The sequence below is a fragment of the Setaria viridis genome, chromosome 3, assembly GCF_005286985.2.
Source record: "Setaria viridis chromosome 3, Setaria_viridis_v4.0, whole genome shotgun sequence".
Taxonomy (NCBI): domain Eukaryota; kingdom Viridiplantae; phylum Streptophyta; class Magnoliopsida; order Poales; family Poaceae; genus Setaria; species Setaria viridis.
In genome coordinates this window covers 21,968,655-21,988,225 of record NC_048265.2, presented here as the reverse complement: position 1 = coordinate 21,988,225, position 19,571 = coordinate 21,968,655, and the positions used below count along the sequence as shown (strand labels likewise).

Below are 19,571 nucleotides of genomic sequence, written 5' to 3'. Positions count from 1 at the left end.
GCTCATAAATATTGAAGGCAAACAAAGTTCTTTTTACATAATTTGGTAGAACCAAACCAATATCTAGGCATTATTTATAGCTTGTTGTACAAATGCATAGCACAAATAAAATTATAAGACTAGATTTTAAAGTGGTGGCATAAGCTTCACATTCGCTAAACAAGAAGATTCCAACAAACAAAAGGCAAGGTTACTTTGATCCTTCTCTGTATTTTTAAAGGTTAAACCCCCCTTATATGAAAAAACATTCTCAAATATTTTCCATGCTTGATAGAAATAATAAAAAATGATTTTAAGTTTCTCTGATTCATTTGCTCCAAACATCGTTTGTGGACGACAGGACGAGATTGGGTAGAAATCCCAACATTTTCTTTTCGACATCCTCTGGCCCCTGCGGCACTGCTCGTATGAGCCTACCGCACTACGCTGTGTGTGTGTGCAGTGCACGGCCCTTTTGGAGGCCACGCCAACTTGGCGCGCGCCGATTGGGCGGCGGATGAGGCGCGTGTGAGCCACACGGCGCCAGGCTGCGCCCCCCTCCGCCGCACAACCTCACCGTCCTCTCCATTCTTAAGCCACACCCTACCCCCACCGCCGTCTCCTCGCGTTCGCGTCCGACCGGCCACCACCTTGCTCCTGCAGTCCCGCCGCGGCAATGGCTGCGGCGGCCTCGCCGGCAGCGTGCGCGCGGGCGTCGGCGTCCGGCGCCCGCGCGGGGGGCCGCCTCGCCGGCCGCACCGCCGCCCTCCCGCCGGACGGGCGCGGCGACGGCGCTGCATCCTACAAGGAGCTCGGTAAGTCAGCCACTCGCACCTTGATGCACTTCCCATTAGGCTGTGGGTCGAAGGGTTTGAAATTTTGTTATGCGCATCGTCGGTGTACAATGCGGGTCAATTGGATAAACGGAGAGAGAAGAAAGGGTAACAAAATTCCTCTTTGAGAAAGGAGAAAGGGTAGCAAAATAGCTAATTTGTTGGGTAAAGAGATTGTTGAGGTACATAACAGTAGCCCTTTGTAAATAAAGTCCTATTTCATCTGATTTCCTGGTAAAGAGCAGTCCTGAATATACATAGAACACAATTTTTTCTTTTGGCATCAAGGTTCAGTGGTTGGGACAACATTACACTGAGCCATGCTGCAGAAAGTAGTGTTCTTTAAACCGAAAAGCTCAAATTCTAAATACTATGTTTGCTTGTTGTTTTAAGGTCTTTACTCCTTGAAAAAGAGGATTGAAGATGCAGTTGTTCGGGTTGAAATGACCGCATCCAGTGCTCTTGAGTTGGAGGAAGCACGGAGAATTAAACAGGAAGAAGTACTGCGGAAGCGTAATTTGTGGGATAATCCTGCTAAGTCACATGAGACGCTCTCTGCTCTGGCTGATGCCATCAGGGTGGTCGACCATCTAAAAGATCTTTGCTTCAAGGTGCCTTCTATACAAAAGTTTCTGTTAAACAAACAGTTTTTGTTGTCAAGTTGCGAACATACAAAATATGCTTTCTATAGGCTTGTGAATATAAGCTAGACCATGTATACTCCATCACATCCCTTTGCTAACTAGTGTATATTTACAATTTCACTTCTTTTGTCTTAATTCTATGCATAGAAACTACGGTAGTAATTTGCAATTTTGTTTTCTAGCTAGTGATTGTTGAATATACTTTGCAGGCTGAAGAGGCAAAGTTAATAAGTCAACTATCGGAGATGGATGCCATAAATGGTGAGCTATTTAAGCAAGCATACAAATCCTCAGTAGATGCTAGCGAGTATCTAGATCGCTACCAGATGCACAAGCTTCTTAAGGGTCCGTATGACAAGGAGGGAGCTTGTATTATGGTTACTGCAGTATCAGACGGTGTTGCTTCTGAGGTAAGTTGATCGGTATGTGTATTATTGGTCGAAGGTTAATGATAAAAATATAATAAATGCTGATGTAGCTTTAGTGATAATTTCCCCTTGCTACTTTGAATGCATATCTTACCCTTGTTTGCTCTTACAAATTAGTCTTCGACAGTATTCTGCTGAAGTCCACCTAAGAAATTAAGCTAATGAGAGGTTGCTTCATTTTGTAAAAAATTCTTCCAGATATGTGAATAACCTAGAGCAGTCTCATACTACTACATATAAGTTGATATTTTATTATAATGTGGGCAACTTCAGCCTTTTGAAATTCTGATATTTACTTTTGAAATAAAATTTGATATTTTACTGTTGCAGCTATGGGCAGCGAAGGTCTTTTGCATGTATACAAGTTGGGCACGGAAGCAAGGTTGCAAGGTTGGGTTGATTGAGAAGGTTCCTTCAAAGAATGGCCATGTCCGGTCTGCAGCAATGGAGATTGAATCAGAGTATATGTTTGGCATCCTTTCTGGAGAAAAAGGAATGCATCGAATGACATACTCTTCCCTTGAAAATTCTGACACTTGTCAGGTGATTATGCTTTCTGTTTTTGTTTGTTAGTTTTATCAGAAATCATCAGGGACTGTTGAGTGCAAAGTTTAGATTATATACATGTCTTATCCATGCAATTATCACAAAGCACATATAAGTTTTTTAAAAAAACAAAGCACATAGATTCTCTACTAATATTTAACCAATAGATTGCTCAAGTTATGGAAAGTAATGCTCGAGCCTAACAATTTCATAATTGTTACTGTAGTGTTGACTGTGCACAGCTGTATCATGGTCAAACAATTCTATCTTCCATATGCTGCTATTTATTAGAATGACTAACCCAAAATTTACCAAAGCTTGCAGGCCTTATCAGCTAGAGTCGACGTAATTCCCCTGTTCTTGGATAGACCAATTAATCTGCACTTGGATGACAATGATATAGAGATCGCCCCCACACCTTGTGAATATAAGAAGCGTGATAGCAGAAATTGTGCTGCTGTCAGGGTTGTACACAAACCAAGTGGAGTCACTGCTGAAAGTTCAGGTACTGAACAAAAGCCTACTGCATATGCAAATGTGAATTGGCATGCAACTGTGAATTGTTACTGGAATTTAACAAGTTAGCCTTCAACAGGTGAGAGAAGCTACTTTGCAAACAAGCTAAAAGCTACGAGTAGGTTGAAAGCAAAGCTCCTCTTAATAGCTAGAGAATTGGGAGTATTAGACATGAAGATGATCACCAAACAGGCTATAGAGGACAAGTGCAAGCGTGAAACGCGAAGGTACACATTTGGGCCTCAGAAGCTGGTTCATGATCTCAACACAGGCATCCAGTTATCAGATTTGAACTTGGTTCTGGAAGGTGATATAGAGCAATTCATCAGAGGCCGTATTATCGCCAGGCAATGATGATACACCTCACTGATTGACTGATTATGTTCCCACATCGCGATCTTGTACATTTATTTCTTTTCTGATACATACCACACCACATCAAAAGATGACCTCTGTAAAATGTATCACAATTCAAGCCAAAAGGCATGACACCAGGTATACAAAACACCATCTGCCCCAAGTACGACTAAATTTGTGGTTGTAGGACCAGCTAGAAGTAAAATTTGGTGGGAGAAATCTCAGGACGGCTGGCCCGGCCCCTCCGCCTCAGCTCAGCGGCATGTCTTTCGTGCTGAATGCAAAGAAACACAAGTCAAGTACTGTGAACTGATGGATGAACATTGGTTGTATTGAAGGGATCAGAAGGACTCGCCCATGGATTGAAGGGCCCACATCCTAATTTTTTACCGAGCAAATGCACGAGACATTTCGTGGGTGAATGACCATGGACTACTATGCCATAAATGATTTGCACAAGCACCTTGACTTTTGGGCACTAGTGGGCATGATTGCTACCAACTAGCACAAAGGGTCTAGTGGCTAGTGGCCACCCCGTTAAAACCCGTCACTACAATGCATTTGTGCTGGCGAGTGTTTAAGTCACCACAAATGCATTTCATTTATATTGATGGGAGGGCTAAATGTTTATAACTAGCCAAAAACTTAATCGTACATATCTCAATATATTTTTAACATGTACTATTAGACTATGTATATGCAGTTGTGTCGGAGTTTCAAATTTTTTGAAATGATTTACAATTTTCTAAGATTTAAATGATTATAACCATGTTTATTGATATTTGAACTAAAATTTTTACAAATAAGATTACAAATTGCAGAAAAATGACAATAAGGAAACATGTCCCATTTTAGCTCAAATTATGAAAGTACATGGAAATTTTACAAGTTTGTTAATATATTTATCACTTATATTGCAACTTTTGGTAAAAAATTCTAATAATATCTAAATATGGTCCGAAAAATTGTATAAATTGGTATGGAGTCATTTTGTGAGTTCACAACCTTGACATAAAAGTTTCAATATATTTTACAAAAATTCTCAAATGTATACTTCACTAACAATATTTCATATAACTCAAGTCCCACTTTAAGCTTGTCAACTAACTTAGCACAAACAATTATCATATATATATATATATATATTCTAATATAATTTTTACAAGGTTTTCATAGGCATTATACAAAAGTAAGACATTTGTTGACAATCCATATGCATGTTGATATTATACGTACCTAAGTTATATTACTAACTTTTGTCATATCCTTAAAGCACGTACAACAGGGGATCCCACAATTCAAACAGGACAAAAAGCTATGAAAATAATATATATCATAAATATGTAAGAATATAAACACTTTGTTTTTTCATATTGCAGCACTTGTCATGAATAACAACTCATTACTATATCATTTTTATATTTGTTTGCAGTGCCACAAGCAACCTCCCGGCTCTGTGGTACGTGGATATTACGTGTGTGAGTTACTTAGAACTAATGGGAGGGTACCGCACGAACTCCGAAGATGTAAGTCTCATATACATCCTACCATGTACTAACTACATAATTAATTATCCATGACACGTGTTGCAGGGACCCCTTCTGAAAGTTTAATATTTCAAGCAATAAAAGATATATAATTAAATAAGATTTCACCTTAACACAGCGATGATAAGCACATGTGCCCATCCACTAACTGAATGGTTGAAACACCCGGGGGCCTAAACCTGCACAATGAAAGTAAGGCTGAGTACACTTATATTTGGTACTCAGTAAGTCTCAACATTTACTAAGTAATTATATGCATTTCAGGAGGTGGACAAGGAGTATGGTTTATAGGTATAATCTATGCCTAAAGCATCTCACACATGCAAAGTGAATTTAGAAAGGTGAGTTTAAAACCCACTTTCTTTTTTCCCAAATAGTCAAAACCATTTTAGAAATAAAACCTGCATAAAATGCCAGCATATGTGTTGCATATGGTTGCTCTAGAAATATTTTCTCCATAATACTCTTCCTGGAATAATATTTGAATTTTATTCAAATATTAATTTCGTCCAAATCCTATTCTAAATTCCCTCTCAATATTAACCAAGTCCTAACCCTTGACTTTATGCCAAACTCATTCATCATCATGTCGTTTAAATATTCATCTCTGAAGTTCATTAATCTCAAACTCCATTCGAATCCCATCCAAACCCTATGCCAAACCTTTGATTTCACCTAAGCTAAGCCCTCACTTCAAACTTGGTTCAAATTTGAAACCTATTTCAAATTTGGACATAAACCCATTCCCAAAATAAATAGAAACCATTCTAAACCAATAGCAGGCCGCCAACCCCTAATCCAGCCCTCTTACACTTCCAGCCCAGCCAGCTACCCTTCCTCCCGCCTCGGCCCGCTCGCAACTAATGGCCCAGCTGGGCTGGCCTGCTCTCTCGCACCTGCCAGCTCCTCCAACCCACATGGCCCAGCTGGCCCATGTGGCCCGCCTCGTCCGCTCGGCCCAGCACCCCTCTCCTCTTCCTCCTTCCTCACGTAGCGTCGCCGCCGCCGGCGGTCCGCTTCCCCGGCGTCACCGCACCGCGCCGTCGTGCGCCACCTCACCCAGCGTCGCCCCGCAGATGCATCTCCCCCTCCCCTCATCGCCTTAGCCGCCACGGCACCCACCTCCCTCCCTTATCCTCTCCGCCACCTCACCCCAGGCGCCATAAATACCGCTGCCACCCTCTGTCGCACCACCACGCTGGACTCCACAAGGCCAGAGAGGACCCTCCCCTCGCTGCGGATGCACCCTCCCTCGCCATCCTTCATCCCCAAGGAAACCCATCCCCCCTTCCCTATTCTGATCCCCTCTACAAAGTCAACCCCAAATTTTATATCACAAGACACCTTACTTCATGAAGATAATGAAAGTTTAGAACCTTGTTTAGGTGAATGTAGTCGAAATGCAATTTACACTTTAGCAATAATTCATGTTTTGCATCCTACATGTGAAAGCATGGAAAATTGAACTATTGCATTTGCATCTTGTGTAGAAGCGAACCTTGCAGACGGAACCTACGAGTTGATGCCTGTTGCCGAGGAAGTACCTGCCGAGCTACATCACATCGAGGCCGAGCAGGAGATCAGCAAAGCATCCAATGAGCTCCCCACTAACTTAGAATAGGAAGTCAAGCCCCGGAGCATAACCCTGGTTTCTAAAATTATGCACTACTTATGCTAGTTATGTTTATGCATTAAGTTCATAGGAGTTGCTTGAAACCCTAGTTGCATGATTTTAGGTGCCTATGTTTGAATACTAGTATGATAGGTCGAGTAGCTGCAATGCTAAATAGGACCCGGTAAAAGTCGAGTGATTTCCTATCACTCATGAGTTATAGGAGTTGCCTACTTATTTATACTGCAACCATAAGGATGACAGACGGGGCCGGGCTTTGGTTCTGAATAGGTGAATTGCCCCGTCTATCTAGGAAAAATATACTAAGGTCAAGATGTGTTTAGAGCTGTGGTCAAGTGTTTGAAAGTACTAAGCTCATACCTAGTATGGGATAGGGAAGCCTAGTACCTGATTTGTCCGGCACGTGGGCATACTCCCCACTCTCTTTGAAACTGGGTTCCCCTACTGCAGCATGTGGGTACAAGTGCAGTCATGGTACGACGTCGTTCCGGGATCATGGGGCCTTATATCCAAGGAACGTGGGCCCTGGCCACATGTGGAGGATTGATGGGGATGGCTGACATGTGTGAACCTGGTGTGGTATGCATATGTCGTGGGTTTAGGTTCACCATGCAAGGTTCAGAAACTCGATTTGAATTATCTGCCGCTCACAGTTTGATACTGCTTGACCGCACTTTTGCATTGTGTAAGAAGTGGAACAAAGGATGACGATTAATACTGATGCTTGATTAAATTGCTTGATCACATGCTTGGTTAGAATAGGTGCTTACCTAGAATGGTTAATCAACTAGAACTTGATGCTAAAATTTGAAAGTAAGGACCTACTTTAGATGCTTTTGGCAAAACAAACCCCTCAGCCAAAAATCCTTGCATGTCTAAGAGTCGGTGGAGTAGTTACCACCTGACGGGTAAGCCTTGTTGAGTATTAGTATACTCAGCCTTGCTTGTGGCTTGTTTTTCAGGTGTGGTTGCTGGTGTTGACTTGTTTGGGACCCATCCTCGGTCGATGAGGATCGTGGTGCTTGATATCATGGCAGGCTTCACCATGGTATTTTGTATCAACGTTAGACTATCGTTTACTTTTTCGCTGCTTTTGAACTCTGAACTCTACCTTTATGCTTTTGAACTCTTGGTTTGTAACAACTCAATGTGGGACCTGTAATAATTATCTAGATTATTGTAATCTCTGGACTTGTCTTCGTGCGAGTATGCTTTGTTTCGATCCGAGACAAGTGGTTTTATCAGGTGAAACTCGATAGACTGCCATTTTAACTTGATTAAAGTGTCGGTTCACATATAAGGCAACGTTGAGTACACTTTAGCCAAGTTAATGTGGGCATTTCCGCCACAACTAGAGAGCTAGGGGATAGACACGTCAGATGGAGTTGGGCAAGGTCATGCGAATCAAAAATCGAGGCTAGAGGTTGCTCGACGAACTCACTTTGGCCACTGGGGTGGAGCTTGAGCAAGATGACCAAAGCTGGGCATGGGAATAGGTTTGGATGGCTCTCTAGTATTTTTGGGAATTTTCCGGGAATTTTCGGAAGGGGACTAGGTGATACGCGAATTTTTGCGTACACCAGAAAGGGTTTTTCTATTATGTGTGGGCTAGATAGTTTGGACAAGGACTCATATGAAGTGAACAGTGAGAAATGAGGGTATGAATAGGTTTGTAATATTTTGTAGTATTTTTGGAGAAATTTTGGAAATTTTTGGAAGCGTGGAAGGTCTCTAAGTAAAATTTGGTGTGCAGTCGTTGGGTGCGTGTAGCAAAAATGGGCTGGTGTGATGGGGTTGGGGTCTTGTTTGGAGTTCCAGTCATGAAGTTAGGGATGATTCAAGATTTTACTCATGGTTGCTACAGTACTTGCGGGCTACAATAGCCGAAGCTGTCTTCTATCAGGTTTTGTGACCGAGTCATGTTCTGCTTTCTTTTCTTTCACATTTTTCCCTAGCTGGCCACCTATATTTTCAAAACCCTATACCCCTACGCCTCCTTCCCCAGTGCCGCCACCTCCCTTTGCCATGCTCTAGAGGGAGGAGAGAGGGAAAGCAAGAGAAGAAAGAAGAGAGGGAAATTAGGGTACGCCACCGTCTGCCGTTGTCGTTCCTCTCCAGAAATTGGTGCAATCGACAGGGCTGCCATGAAGTTCGTCGCTAGGGAGAGGAAAATGACCGGGAGTCATCGTTGGGATCGCCACCGTCGCCGTTGCCCTTGCTGTTTTCATGGGGAAACCCTAGGTGGTGCGCCTTCGGATCATGCTTAGCTCACGTTCTTGGTCTTCAGTGAAGGTAAGTAAACGTAACGATGTGGTCTACATGCTTTAGGGTGTGTTTGGTTGAGCTTTTGAACCTGCTTTTGCTTTTGGAAAAGCCAAAAGCCAACCAAAGGGTCTAAAAGCCACATGTGCTTTTGCCCAAAAGCTACTTTTACTCTAGTACAAAATCAAAAGCACATTCCCCCCTGCTTTCAAGTGCTTTTGGGGGTAAAAAATTACCCACCTGCCACTGGTTATAAAGTGCCGTTTCATTTTCTCGCAGATTTATTTCTCCCCCGCACGCGAAGGAACCGTCTGCTCCTCCCCGCACAGGCACCGTTCCCATCCTCCAGCCGCTCCTGGTGGTTCGCCGCCCGCCGCCCCCGGCCATCAGCCGGCCGTGCGCCGCCCCCGGTCGCTGGCCCCCTGCACCCGGACGTGGACTCCGCCCGTCGCACGCCCCCGAGGTTTGATTCCGTTTTGATCTATTCCATTTTGACTCTGCTCGTCGTGCGCCCGTTCTGATCTGTTCGATACTGGACGCATGAGCACAGAAAGCAGAATTTGTTTGTTTATTGCTTAATAGAATAATGATGGTTCTCATGCCCCTAGTCTGAGTGTTTGGAATCAACAAGTTGATGGTGAGTATCGGTGAAAACATAATCTCACAATCTAGTTGGGAGTATCCTGAACAATGTTCAGAGGTAACAGGATGTCAGGGTCTGCTGTGTTCATGTTTACCAATTTGCTACTGCAAATTTCAGAATTCATAGCAGTTGTTCCGTTCTGGTGTAAGTTATAGCTATAATGATTCATAGCTTCCTTTTGGAAAGTTACAACCCATACGTCTCACTCAAGTGTGTACAAATTTTACCACATAAAGACCCAGGACCTTAGGTGGGCTTGAGACTTAGAATAATTGTATGGGTGACAACTCATATTCTTCTAACAATGATTTATTAAGGATGAAAACTGTGAGATGATAGAATAAGGATGTTGTATATTGCTTGTTTTTCATAGCAATTTGGTTGTAGTTCTTATGATTTATTGATGTCACATTATCTTTCATTAGTCCTATGAATTGAATCAAATAATATTTTTGGTTGGTTGAAGAATGGGTGACAAGGCAGATTGGGTGATGGTTTTTTAAGGCATTTGATTGATGCCTGCAAAGAAGAGATTGAAGCCGGGAATAGGCCATTGGGAATTTTCACTACTGTATGTTGGAAGAATGTTGTTTCCAAGTTTGCAGAAAAATCCGGTGACAGGAGAACAAAAAAACAATTGAAGAACAAGTTAGATCTTCTGAAAAAGAAGTATGTATTCAATGTTTATGGAGTTCAAGAATTGTGCCACTAGTCTTGGATGGGATGAGACAAAACAAACTATTGACTGTTCAGAAGAATGGTGGAACGAACGCCTTGCTGTAAGAACTATATTGTCATTGTAAATATATTTTTCCCATTATTTGTTATGGTGTGCCTTGCTATTTTTTTTTATTTTAGAGATGCAACAATCATGAGAAAGGAATCAAATGCCATCATGTGAAGTTTCGAAAACAAGGATCCAAGTTCCTCGATGATCTGCATATCTTGTTTGGCAAGGCACATGTCAGTGGGTCTTCTGCATCTTGTCCTGGAGATATATCCTCCGATGAGGCAAGTGATGAGGATGTGCATGAGATACCAAAACCTACACAGAAGGATATGACAGTGAACCTTGGAAAAAGCAAACGCAAGGGGACCTCCATTGGTGTTGAAGAGAAGGATGAGAAGAGCCCATTCTTTCATTTGTACAAGAACACTTGTTTGAAGATAGAAAATGCTGCAGATAGGATCTCCACAAGTGTTGAAGCATCATCAGCTACTCCAACCAATTTAGTTCCTACCATTGTAGAGACTATGAAGATGGTGAAAGAATGTGGGGTGCAAGAAGGAACTGCTCTAATGTACACCGCTGCCTCCCTAATTGTTAAGTCTGAATTTAGGGAGCTCTTTAGCTCTCTAGAAACAACTAAAGGAAGGCTTGATTTGATTGAGAGGGAGCTACAAAAGGAGATGATGAAGCACCACTGATTTGTTTCCATGTTTGTCAGATTATTTTCTTGTCATATGTGATAACATTTTCCCTATGTTGAACCAAAATTAGATACCCTATGTTGAACCATAATTTGCTTGGGCATGTGAAACATTATTTATCTATTATTGTGTTATATTGAGCTTCTTCATATATTATTGTTGTTGTATTTAATTATTAATGTACTAATGTCTCATGTAGATGGATGATCGATTGGGAGATGTAGCTAAAGAAAGGAAAAAAAGACTACTACTGCTAGTTGAACTTGCACAGCATGCTGGAGCTATTGGAGAAATGGGCAAATTATATACTGAGCAGTATTTGCACAAAAGTGAATACAGGGAAACTTCAGAAACTGGAATTCAATGGGTGATGAAGTGTATGTCACATCGAGGTATTTTTATAAGATGTTTCGAATGAGCATTGAGATTTTTGAGAAACTTCATGACTTGCTAGTCTCTACCTATGGATTGACCTCAAGCAATAATGTTTCATCTATTGAGTCATTGGCGATGTTCTTGTGGATCGTCGGAGGACCACAATCTTTTTCACAAGCTGAAAATCATTTCACACAGTCACTTTGGACAGTTCACATGAAGTTTCATGAAATGTTGAAATGTTTGCGCAAGTTAGCTAATGACAACATTAAGCCGAGAGATCCTAATTTTTCTACAGAGCATCAAAGGGTGAGAGAAGACCGTTTTTGGCCATACTTTAAAGGCGCAATTGGAGCAATAGATGGTTCACATGTTAAAGTGGTAGTGCTAGTGGACAAAGTGATTAACCACACATGCCGTCATGGATATACATCTCAGAATGTGCTAGCTATTTGTGACTTTGACATGAGTTTCACCTTTTCGGTTGCCGGTTGGCCGGGTTCTGCACATGACACACGTATCCTCAATAATGCATTGGCAAATTTTCCTTCATTTCCCGTGCCTCCTAAAGGTATACATGGTTCCTTCATCAAGTTAGCAATACTTGTATTATTATTTACCTTACTAACTTGATTTTGTAGTAAAATATTATCTTGTGGACTCAGGTTACCCAAACCGAATTGGATATCTTGCGCCTTTCAAAAGAAGCACGTTCCATATACCAGAATTTCGGCATCGTTCGGGGCCTCCTCAAGGAAAGTACGAGATGTTCAATTTCTTGCATTCATCTCTTCGTAATGTCATTGAAAGGTCTTTTGGAGTCTTAAAGCAGAAGTGGCGTATTTTGAAGGGCATGCCAAGTTTCTCACCTCGTACTCAGAAGCATATCATTATGGCTTGTCTTGCATTGCATAATTTAATCCGTGACATCAATTTGTGTGATAAAGAGTTTGAGACATGTGATGTTGATGAGGAGTACCTTGTACAACATACAAGTGGCATGAGACAAACACAAGGAGATGAGAGTGACGATGTGGAGAATGAGGAAACCATGAATATCATTCGTACTAGGATAGCTGATGCTTTGGTTAGTGCGAGAGGAGGACAATAATGTTGAGGGATGGCATCATTGTATAATCCTTTTGATGGATATTATTCTATTTATGTGGACCAAACACTTTGATGGATGAAGAACATATAAAATTTATTTTTTTTCCTTTCCAAAATAGTCATTTATATGCGAATTAGTGAACACATTATTTTATTACGAGCATTGCATATAAACACACCCACAAACCTTTAGAGGAATTACAGGTATTTCTTACACAGCCTACAGTTTCACAGCTACTCTAACCAAACGGTCTTCTACTTTTTCCACAACTGCTTTTCCATAGCCCACAGTTCACAGCAGCTTTTTCAAAAGCCACAACCCAACCAAACACACCCTTAACTTTGTTGTTTGAATTGCTTCCATTTAATTTCAGTACCTCACACTAGCAAGATAAATCTGAAATTTGTCTTTATATTGAAATATCTTCTTCATCTTTAGGCTTTACTTTTGAAGTTAAGAATTTTGAGGTATATGAAGTTCATGCATTGCAATCTTGCATTTGCATTCTCATGTTATTTTATTATCTCTCGACATATTAGATGGGTGGGTCATTGTGTGCCTTGTCCCATGTAGTGGAGTGGTGACGTTTCAGCTTGACCTCTGGTTTATGTTCTTTGCCTATAGAGTAGAGGCCATCTTTAGCTTGTCCTAGAGATGTGATGAGAAGATGACTTGAAAAGATTTTTGAGAGATCCCACGAGAGTAAGTGCTTGTTGTTTGGGCCTTAGCGATGCAGTTTGAGGTGTTGGTTTGGATGCTAGAAGTGCCTTGCTTCAAATCGTATAGGCTGTGTGGTTATTTTTGTTTTGTGTTTACAGTGGCCTTAAAGGTTACATTTTATTTTTGCATAGCGGAGTGGTCCATTGTGTTCAGCAACAGGAGTTTCATAATCATACCGAGTCATGATGACATGGAGCATTTGAGAAAAACAAATGGAATGTGATCAATTTAATACGGTGTCATGATCCGTTTGTGAGCGCTAAAGCTTGAAATTTTTATATGTTCATTCCCGAAGGACAAATTCAATGTTGCGAGATTGATCTTAGTGAGCCTTTTCATGCTCCCTTGGCAAGCCTTCCATGCTTAGCATAATTTTGTTTTATTTGGAGACATATGAAGTTAATTCACCTACCCTTAGTGGTGAGCACCATTTAGAGCTTACTTCAAGTCAACAACAAGTGGCATTAGGATGCAGTTCTATGTCAGTGTAAGTCTACCGAGATAGTGGAAAATGACACAATGTTTTTTCTTCTTGTTTGATTGAGCTTTAGTTGGCAGAAGGTCTAATGCGTCATGGCTTAGATGCTGGAGACGCTATTGTGGTGCAAGGATTGTAACCCTTCATGGTTATTAAACTAGGATCCTTTCCTTCCTTTGAAATTGTTCTTGGGTATTGAGAAGAGTTGGGAAAATGAAGCTATTGTTCTTATATCAAGTTTGTTTTAGTTGTAGAGTGGGTACAGTTCTTGTAGTAGTTCCAAGTTTATTGTTAAAATGGATGTTAAAAGAGGAGTGTGACTTGGTTGTTTGTTTTGATTCAAGGTTGACTACACTAGCCGAGCAAAGTGCTTGACAAAGCCGTTGTTATCGCAGTGGGTTGTTCCCTCAGAGGTGTGTGCTCTCAAGTGGTTGAAGCATACATGAGGGGAATTGTATGTGTAGTGTTTTTGTAATATATAGATGCACAAGCAATTCCTTGAGCAATTTGTCTATTGGAAGGTGGTATGAGTGTTTTGGCCTAAGAGCTGAAGGATATTGATGCAAGAAGTTTGTCTTATAGAAGATGTTACCAAATTTTTGCAATAATGTGCTCAAGGTCTAAAAAACTAGTTACAAGTGGAGGTTCTTTGTGACCAAGAATTACATGAGAAAATGTAGCATCGTGTTCTCCACCTTTTTCAATAGTACTTGGCATAGCATTTTCAGCTCGTGCTCAGCCATAGATAGATTAGTCTAATAAGGATGTTGCTCTTAAGTGGATGATCATGAGTCCAATTTTCACACTCTAAAGTTGAGTGTGATTAGTGCCTATATTTTTATTTTTCCTCACAGTGGCAAGTGCTTGCATATGGAGATACCTCCCGTTTGGTCTTAATTGTGAGCTCATCCAAGTTGTAAAAGCAATGGCTTATGCATTATGATATTTGAAGAAATATGAAAGAAATTTGTCCTACCCAAGATCTAGAGTCTGCTATAGTGGATTTTGGCATTGGAGATTTAGAGGCATTATCTCTATGGCAAATTGTGTCACATCTTTGTGGATCATCAAACCAAAGTGTATTCTCGTTCAGAATTAGTTAACTTGAGATAGAGAAGGTGGATTTAATGATTAAGGATTATGATTTGAATATACAGTATCATCCTGGTAATGTGAATGTGGTTGCAGATGCACTTAGTAGGATGTTGTTCCTAAGACTTGTATGCCATTGACTACTGACTTGGACCGTATTAGTATTTCTCTGTGCTATGCTGGTGTTGCCGTGAGGAGACTCAGATGTTGATTCAGTTGTCGTTTCATGAGTGGGTATGTGTGGCACAATTGCAGAATTGCTTGCTTCATGCTGTTCGTAAGCATATATTGAGGCAGGGAAACCCTACAAGTTTAGTATAGAGGAGGATGGTACTAGTTATTTTAGAGGTCATCTTTGTGTGCCGCAAAAAGTTGTAGTAAAGATGGAAATTTTGAGGGAAGCTCATCACACTCCATACATGCTACATCCAGGTGAGACTAAGATGTACCAAGACTTGAAGCAGAGTTTCTGGTGGAAGCGGATGAAGGTTAATATTGCTAAATATGTGGCTTCATGGGGAATTTGTTAGAAGGTGAAGGCTGAGCATCAGAGGCCTGCTAGATTACTAAAACCATTGGGGGTTCCTATTTGGAAATAGGAGAATATTACCATGTTTTTTGTGGTTGGTTTACCTCGTTCCCCTAGAGGTAAAGATGTTAATTGGGTGGTAATTGATAGGTGGACAAAGGTTGCTCGTTTTATTCCCATGGAGACTACTAATTCTGCTTCAGATTTGGTTCCCTCGTATATCAAGGAAGTGGTGAGGTTGCATGGTGTGCCTAAGTCCATTGTTTCGGACTGAGATTTTAAATTTGTATCCATTTTTTGGACTAGCTTGCATTGTGCTTTGGGCACTGGATTGGATCTTAATACCAACTATCACGCTCAGATGGTTGGTCAATCGGAACATACTGTTTAGTTGTTAGAAGACTTGTTGGATTCTTGCGTGCTTTCTAGGAAGGGCAGTTGAGAGGAAGCTTTATTATAATAATAGTTATTAGGCTAGTATTAAGATGGCGTCGTATGAAGCATTGTATGGCTGTAGGTGTACAACCCCACTCTATTGAGATGTTGTTGGGGAAAGTTCTTTTGTTGGTTTGGATTGGGTACAACAGACTCATGATAAGGTACGATAGATCCGTCAGAACTTGTTGACTGCTCAGGGTCGGCAGAAGAACTATGTTGATGTCAAATGGAGGGATTTAGAATTTACAGTTGGAGATGAGGTTCTTTTCAAGGTTTCACCAACAAAAGGTATTGTTTGTTTCGGCACTCAAGGGAAACTCAGTCCGAGGTACATTGGTCCTTATTTGATTACTGTTCGAATTGGATCCTTAGCATATAGATTGAGTTGATGAGTCGTGTGCAGCATGTGTTTCATGTATCTATGCTGAGAAAGTATTTAAAAGATCCACAACAGGAGATGGAAGTTGAGCCAATGATTATTGAGCATGACTTGACTATGGAGTGCCACCCAGTGCGCGTATCGGATTTTTCTGAGTGCGTCACCGGAATAGGACCATCAAGTATGTGAACGTCCTCTAGACTATCAATCGAAGCAAGAAGCCACATGGGAATTGGAGGAGCCCATGCGCCAGAAATATCCGGAGCTCTTCGAGTCTAGTAAGTAATTATTTGTTTACATGTGGTTTTAGTTCACAATTGTGAGTTAGCGATGGTGAATTCAGGGACGAATTCTTTTAAGCATGGGAAAATGTAACACCCAAAATGAGCGAAGGATAAAATATGTTTTTTATGTTGGAATACATAGAGTTGATGGCTGAAAGATGAATTTTAGATATGTCGCTCGGATGGAGGAACGGAGACCATGGTTGCGTAGAGCTTGTCGAATCCATTCCATTTGATCACTCATATGTCTTGTTTGGAGTTCCATGAAGTTAGGGACGGTTCAAGATTTTACTCATGGTTGCTACAGTAACCACGTGGCTACATTACTTGCGGGCTACGGTAGCTGAAGCCGTCTTCTATCAGGTTTTGTGACCGAGTCATGTTATGTTTTCTTTTCTTTCACATTTTTCGCTAGCCAGACACCTATCTTTTCTAAACCTATACCCCTATGCCTCCTTCCCCAGCGCCGCGACCTCCCTTTGCCGTGCTCTAAAGAGAGGGTAGAGGGAAAGCAAGAGAAGAAGGAAGGAAGGGAAATTAGGGTACGCCGCCGTCCGCCGTTGCCGTTCCTCTCCAGAAATTGGTGCAATTGACGGGGCTTCCATGAAGTTCATCGCTACGGAGAGGAAAACAACCGGGAGTCATCATTGGGATCACCACGGTCGTCGTTGCCCTTGCTGTTTTCAAGGGGAAATCCTAGGTGGTGCGCCTTCGGATCATGCTTAGCTCATGTTCTTGGTCTTCAGTGATGGCAAGTAAACATAGCGATGTGGTCTACATGCTTTAACTTTGTTATTTGAATTGCCTCCATTTAATTTTAGTACCTCACACTAGCAAGATAAATCTAAATTTTATCTTTATATTGAAGTATCTTCTTCCACTTGAGGCTTTACTTTTGAAGTTAAGAATTTTGAGGCATATGAAGTTCATGCATTGCAATCTTGCATTTGCATTCTCATGTTGTTTTATGCATACGAAGAAACCATAGCCGGATTGGTGCGGTAAGTACCGGTATAGCAACGCACGTTGAGATATAACAATGTGGTTGCAGCCCTCACCTTCTTTGGGGATGTGTGGGTAGAAGTGAAGTCATGCATTGCATTGCATTGCACCATTCACATATCATTATGAAGTATTGTTGTGAAAGATTTATTCATCTTACTAAAAGATATGTGCTTCTTTTATAATATTGATTCTTAAATTATTGCTTAATATATTATGATTTAAATGACTTGGTTGAAGCAGCTTGCTTGCTGAGATTTTCCATAAACCTCATACGCTTTTTTCCCTTCGCAGGTTCTTGAGTTTGGAGGGTGCTTGGTTGGATGGGAGTAGCAGCACTTGTGCATACACCTCTTCATATATATATATTTTGGACACATATGTTGTAATAAAAATATTTGGTTGTGAAGACTTTGCTTAGCTTATAATCTCTTTTGATCCAGTTTGTAAGATGTCTATCTAGATGTTTCTCTATTTATTTATCTTTGTTGCTGTTTTTTTATGTGTGTGCTTGTAGTACCTCTAGTGTAGTGTGGTAACGCTCCAGAATGTTCCTGCTATTCTGGGGTGTTCCACTGGTCTTGGGTTACTATATTCATAGGGTAGTTCTACTCCGGTACTATCTTTTCCTCCAGTAAGGCTTCCCTATTTAGGGTGGTTGATCTTGCTGGAATGTCTTTATTGTAGTCAGGGTTATATCCATTTGTCTACATTGAATTAGCCGTCTTTTGGACTTTACACTACTAGAAAACCCCCCTTAGCTACGCTATAGTAGTAACGCACGCTAAAAGCGTCTCTACATCAGTATGTAAAGATGCTTTTTGACACAATTTCGAAAACGTGTCAGACTGTTACAACATTAGACACACTTATAGTGTTATTAGTCATATAAAGACATTTTTAACACGCTATTAAAGTCGTCTTAAAATGACACGGAGTTAGACACGCTTTAAAGTGTCATTATCCCCCCTTTAGCTACGTTGTAGTATGTAAAGATACGTTTTGACACGATTTCAAGGACGTATCAAATTGTCACGATATTAGACACGCTTACAACATTAGTAGTCTTATAAAAATATTTTTTAACACACTATTGAAATCATATCAAAATGACATGAAGTTAGACATGCTTTAAAGCGTCATTAACCTCTAGATACATTGTAAAGCGTATCTAGATAATTGTATATAGTCACACAAAGATGCTTTTTAACACAATTCTAAAAGTGTATCAAAATGATACAAATTTAGACATGCTTCCAATTGTGAATAGCATGTAGATACGTCATAAAAGCGTATCACCATCAATAGGCACATAAACCATATATTAAATACTGAATTAAAAAAGGAGAAAAAAGATGATGCATCTGGAGTCCAACGATGACATGTAGGCTTAAAAAGTTCAGAACTAAAATGTTATTAGTATACTTTAAAAAAATGGGAAACAAAAAATTAGTGATGTGCCGAGAATCGAGCTCTAACCTGCACCTTTGAAAACCATACCCAAACCATTGCACTAATGATGTAATTTAATTTGATTGAGAACTAAAATATTATTTGTATTTCTTTGTAAGCCTCGAATAAGGCCGCGACACCGAGGCCCACTTGCTGCTTATGAAGTGGGCCTGCGCACCCTTTTATTCTGGACCGAGGCCGTGCGTGTCCTTACTCTGGCTTGGGCCGTATCCTGGGTCCAGCCCGTGCTCCTCCTTTCTCTGGTTTGGCCCATGGCTCCTAATAAATTTACAGTTCAGTTTCGGCATGGCGCAACCTTCTATTCTGAGCCGAGCTCTCGCTCCTCCTCTCGCTGATTTGGGCCGTGGCTCTTAATAATTGTAAAATAAAAATAGTTAGTATGGATGGGGTTTTGAACCCATAAACAACTTTGATGTAATTTGCCAGCCTCACCACTAGGTAAGAAAAGGAATTTGTTTTTTATCATAAATAATCCACGCAGCCGCTATGTGATGGTGTTGACACCAGATTTTGACACGTGTTTTGAATCGGCGTCAAGGGAGGAAAGGATTGGCCAATGCGGCACGCTAAAAGGCTATAATTGGGAATCGGTCGATTGGTGCTACAGTTGGGAATCGGCCGATTGGTGCTACAGTGTTTCGGGCGATTGGCAGACGGAGTTGGTGGGGGTCGGCCGATTGCAAGGCTGGAGCGACTGGGCCAATATGGGCTTAACGTGGGCTAGAGAAGGAGATTGGCCTGTGGGGGATAATAACCAACTCCGATACGAGTTGTATTTGTAAATATTTGTTATTATTTAAAATTAGAGATAGATCCTAGTCGGTTAGGAAATCAGTTGTAACAGGCTATAAATAGCCATCTCCAGAGATTT

The 19,571-nt window shown here is 41.0% G+C and overlaps 1 protein-coding gene, 1 long non-coding RNA gene and 1 pseudogene across 3 annotated transcripts; all 3 read left to right on the top strand.

Moving 5' to 3' along the window:
• Positions 1–593: 593 nt before the first annotated feature.
• LOC117850434 (peptide chain release factor PrfB3, chloroplastic) lies at positions 594–3,466 on the top strand. Of its 2 annotated transcripts, XM_034732261.2 has the most exons (6): positions 602–794; positions 1,206–1,423; positions 1,666–1,866; positions 2,215–2,427; positions 2,755–2,935; positions 3,026–3,466. In XM_034732261.2, exons 1-6 carry the CDS (start codon positions 656–658, stop codon positions 3,298–3,300), a joined length of 1,227 nt encoding a protein of 408 aa, XP_034588152.1. In that variant the 5' UTR covers positions 602–655; the 3' UTR covers positions 3,301–3,466. The 2 variants fall into 2 exon arrangements, with proteins under 2 accessions (XP_034588153.1, XP_034588152.1); XM_034732262.2 differs by lacking the exon at positions 3,026–3,466 and having other exon boundaries at positions 594–794; positions 2,748–2,909.
• Positions 3,467–4,841: 1,375 nt separating this feature from the next.
• LOC117850437 (uncharacterized) lies at positions 4,842–9,025 on the top strand. Its single transcript, XR_004639264.2, has 3 exons — positions 4,842–5,042; positions 5,115–5,191; positions 6,341–9,025. It is a non-coding gene; the product is annotated as an uncharacterized lncRNA (long non-coding RNA).
• Positions 9,026–9,855: 830 nt separating this feature from the next.
• On the top strand, positions 9,856–10,908 carry LOC140222109 (L10-interacting MYB domain-containing protein-like; annotated as a pseudogene).
• The last annotated feature ends 8,663 nt before the right edge of the window (positions 10,909–19,571 follow it).

Coding starts and splice junctions, on each gene's coding strand:
- LOC117850434 (XM_034732261.2), top strand. CDS start 656: ATGGCTGCGGCGGCCTCGCCGGCAGCGTGCGCGCGGGCGTCGGCGTCC. Junction 795..1,205: donor TGCATCCTACAAGGAGCTCG/GTAAGTCAGCCA, acceptor TGTTGTTTTAAG/GTCTTTACTCCTTGAAAAAG. Junction 1,424..1,665: donor TAAAAGATCTTTGCTTCAAG/GTGCCTTCTATA, acceptor TATACTTTGCAG/GCTGAAGAGGCAAAGTTAAT.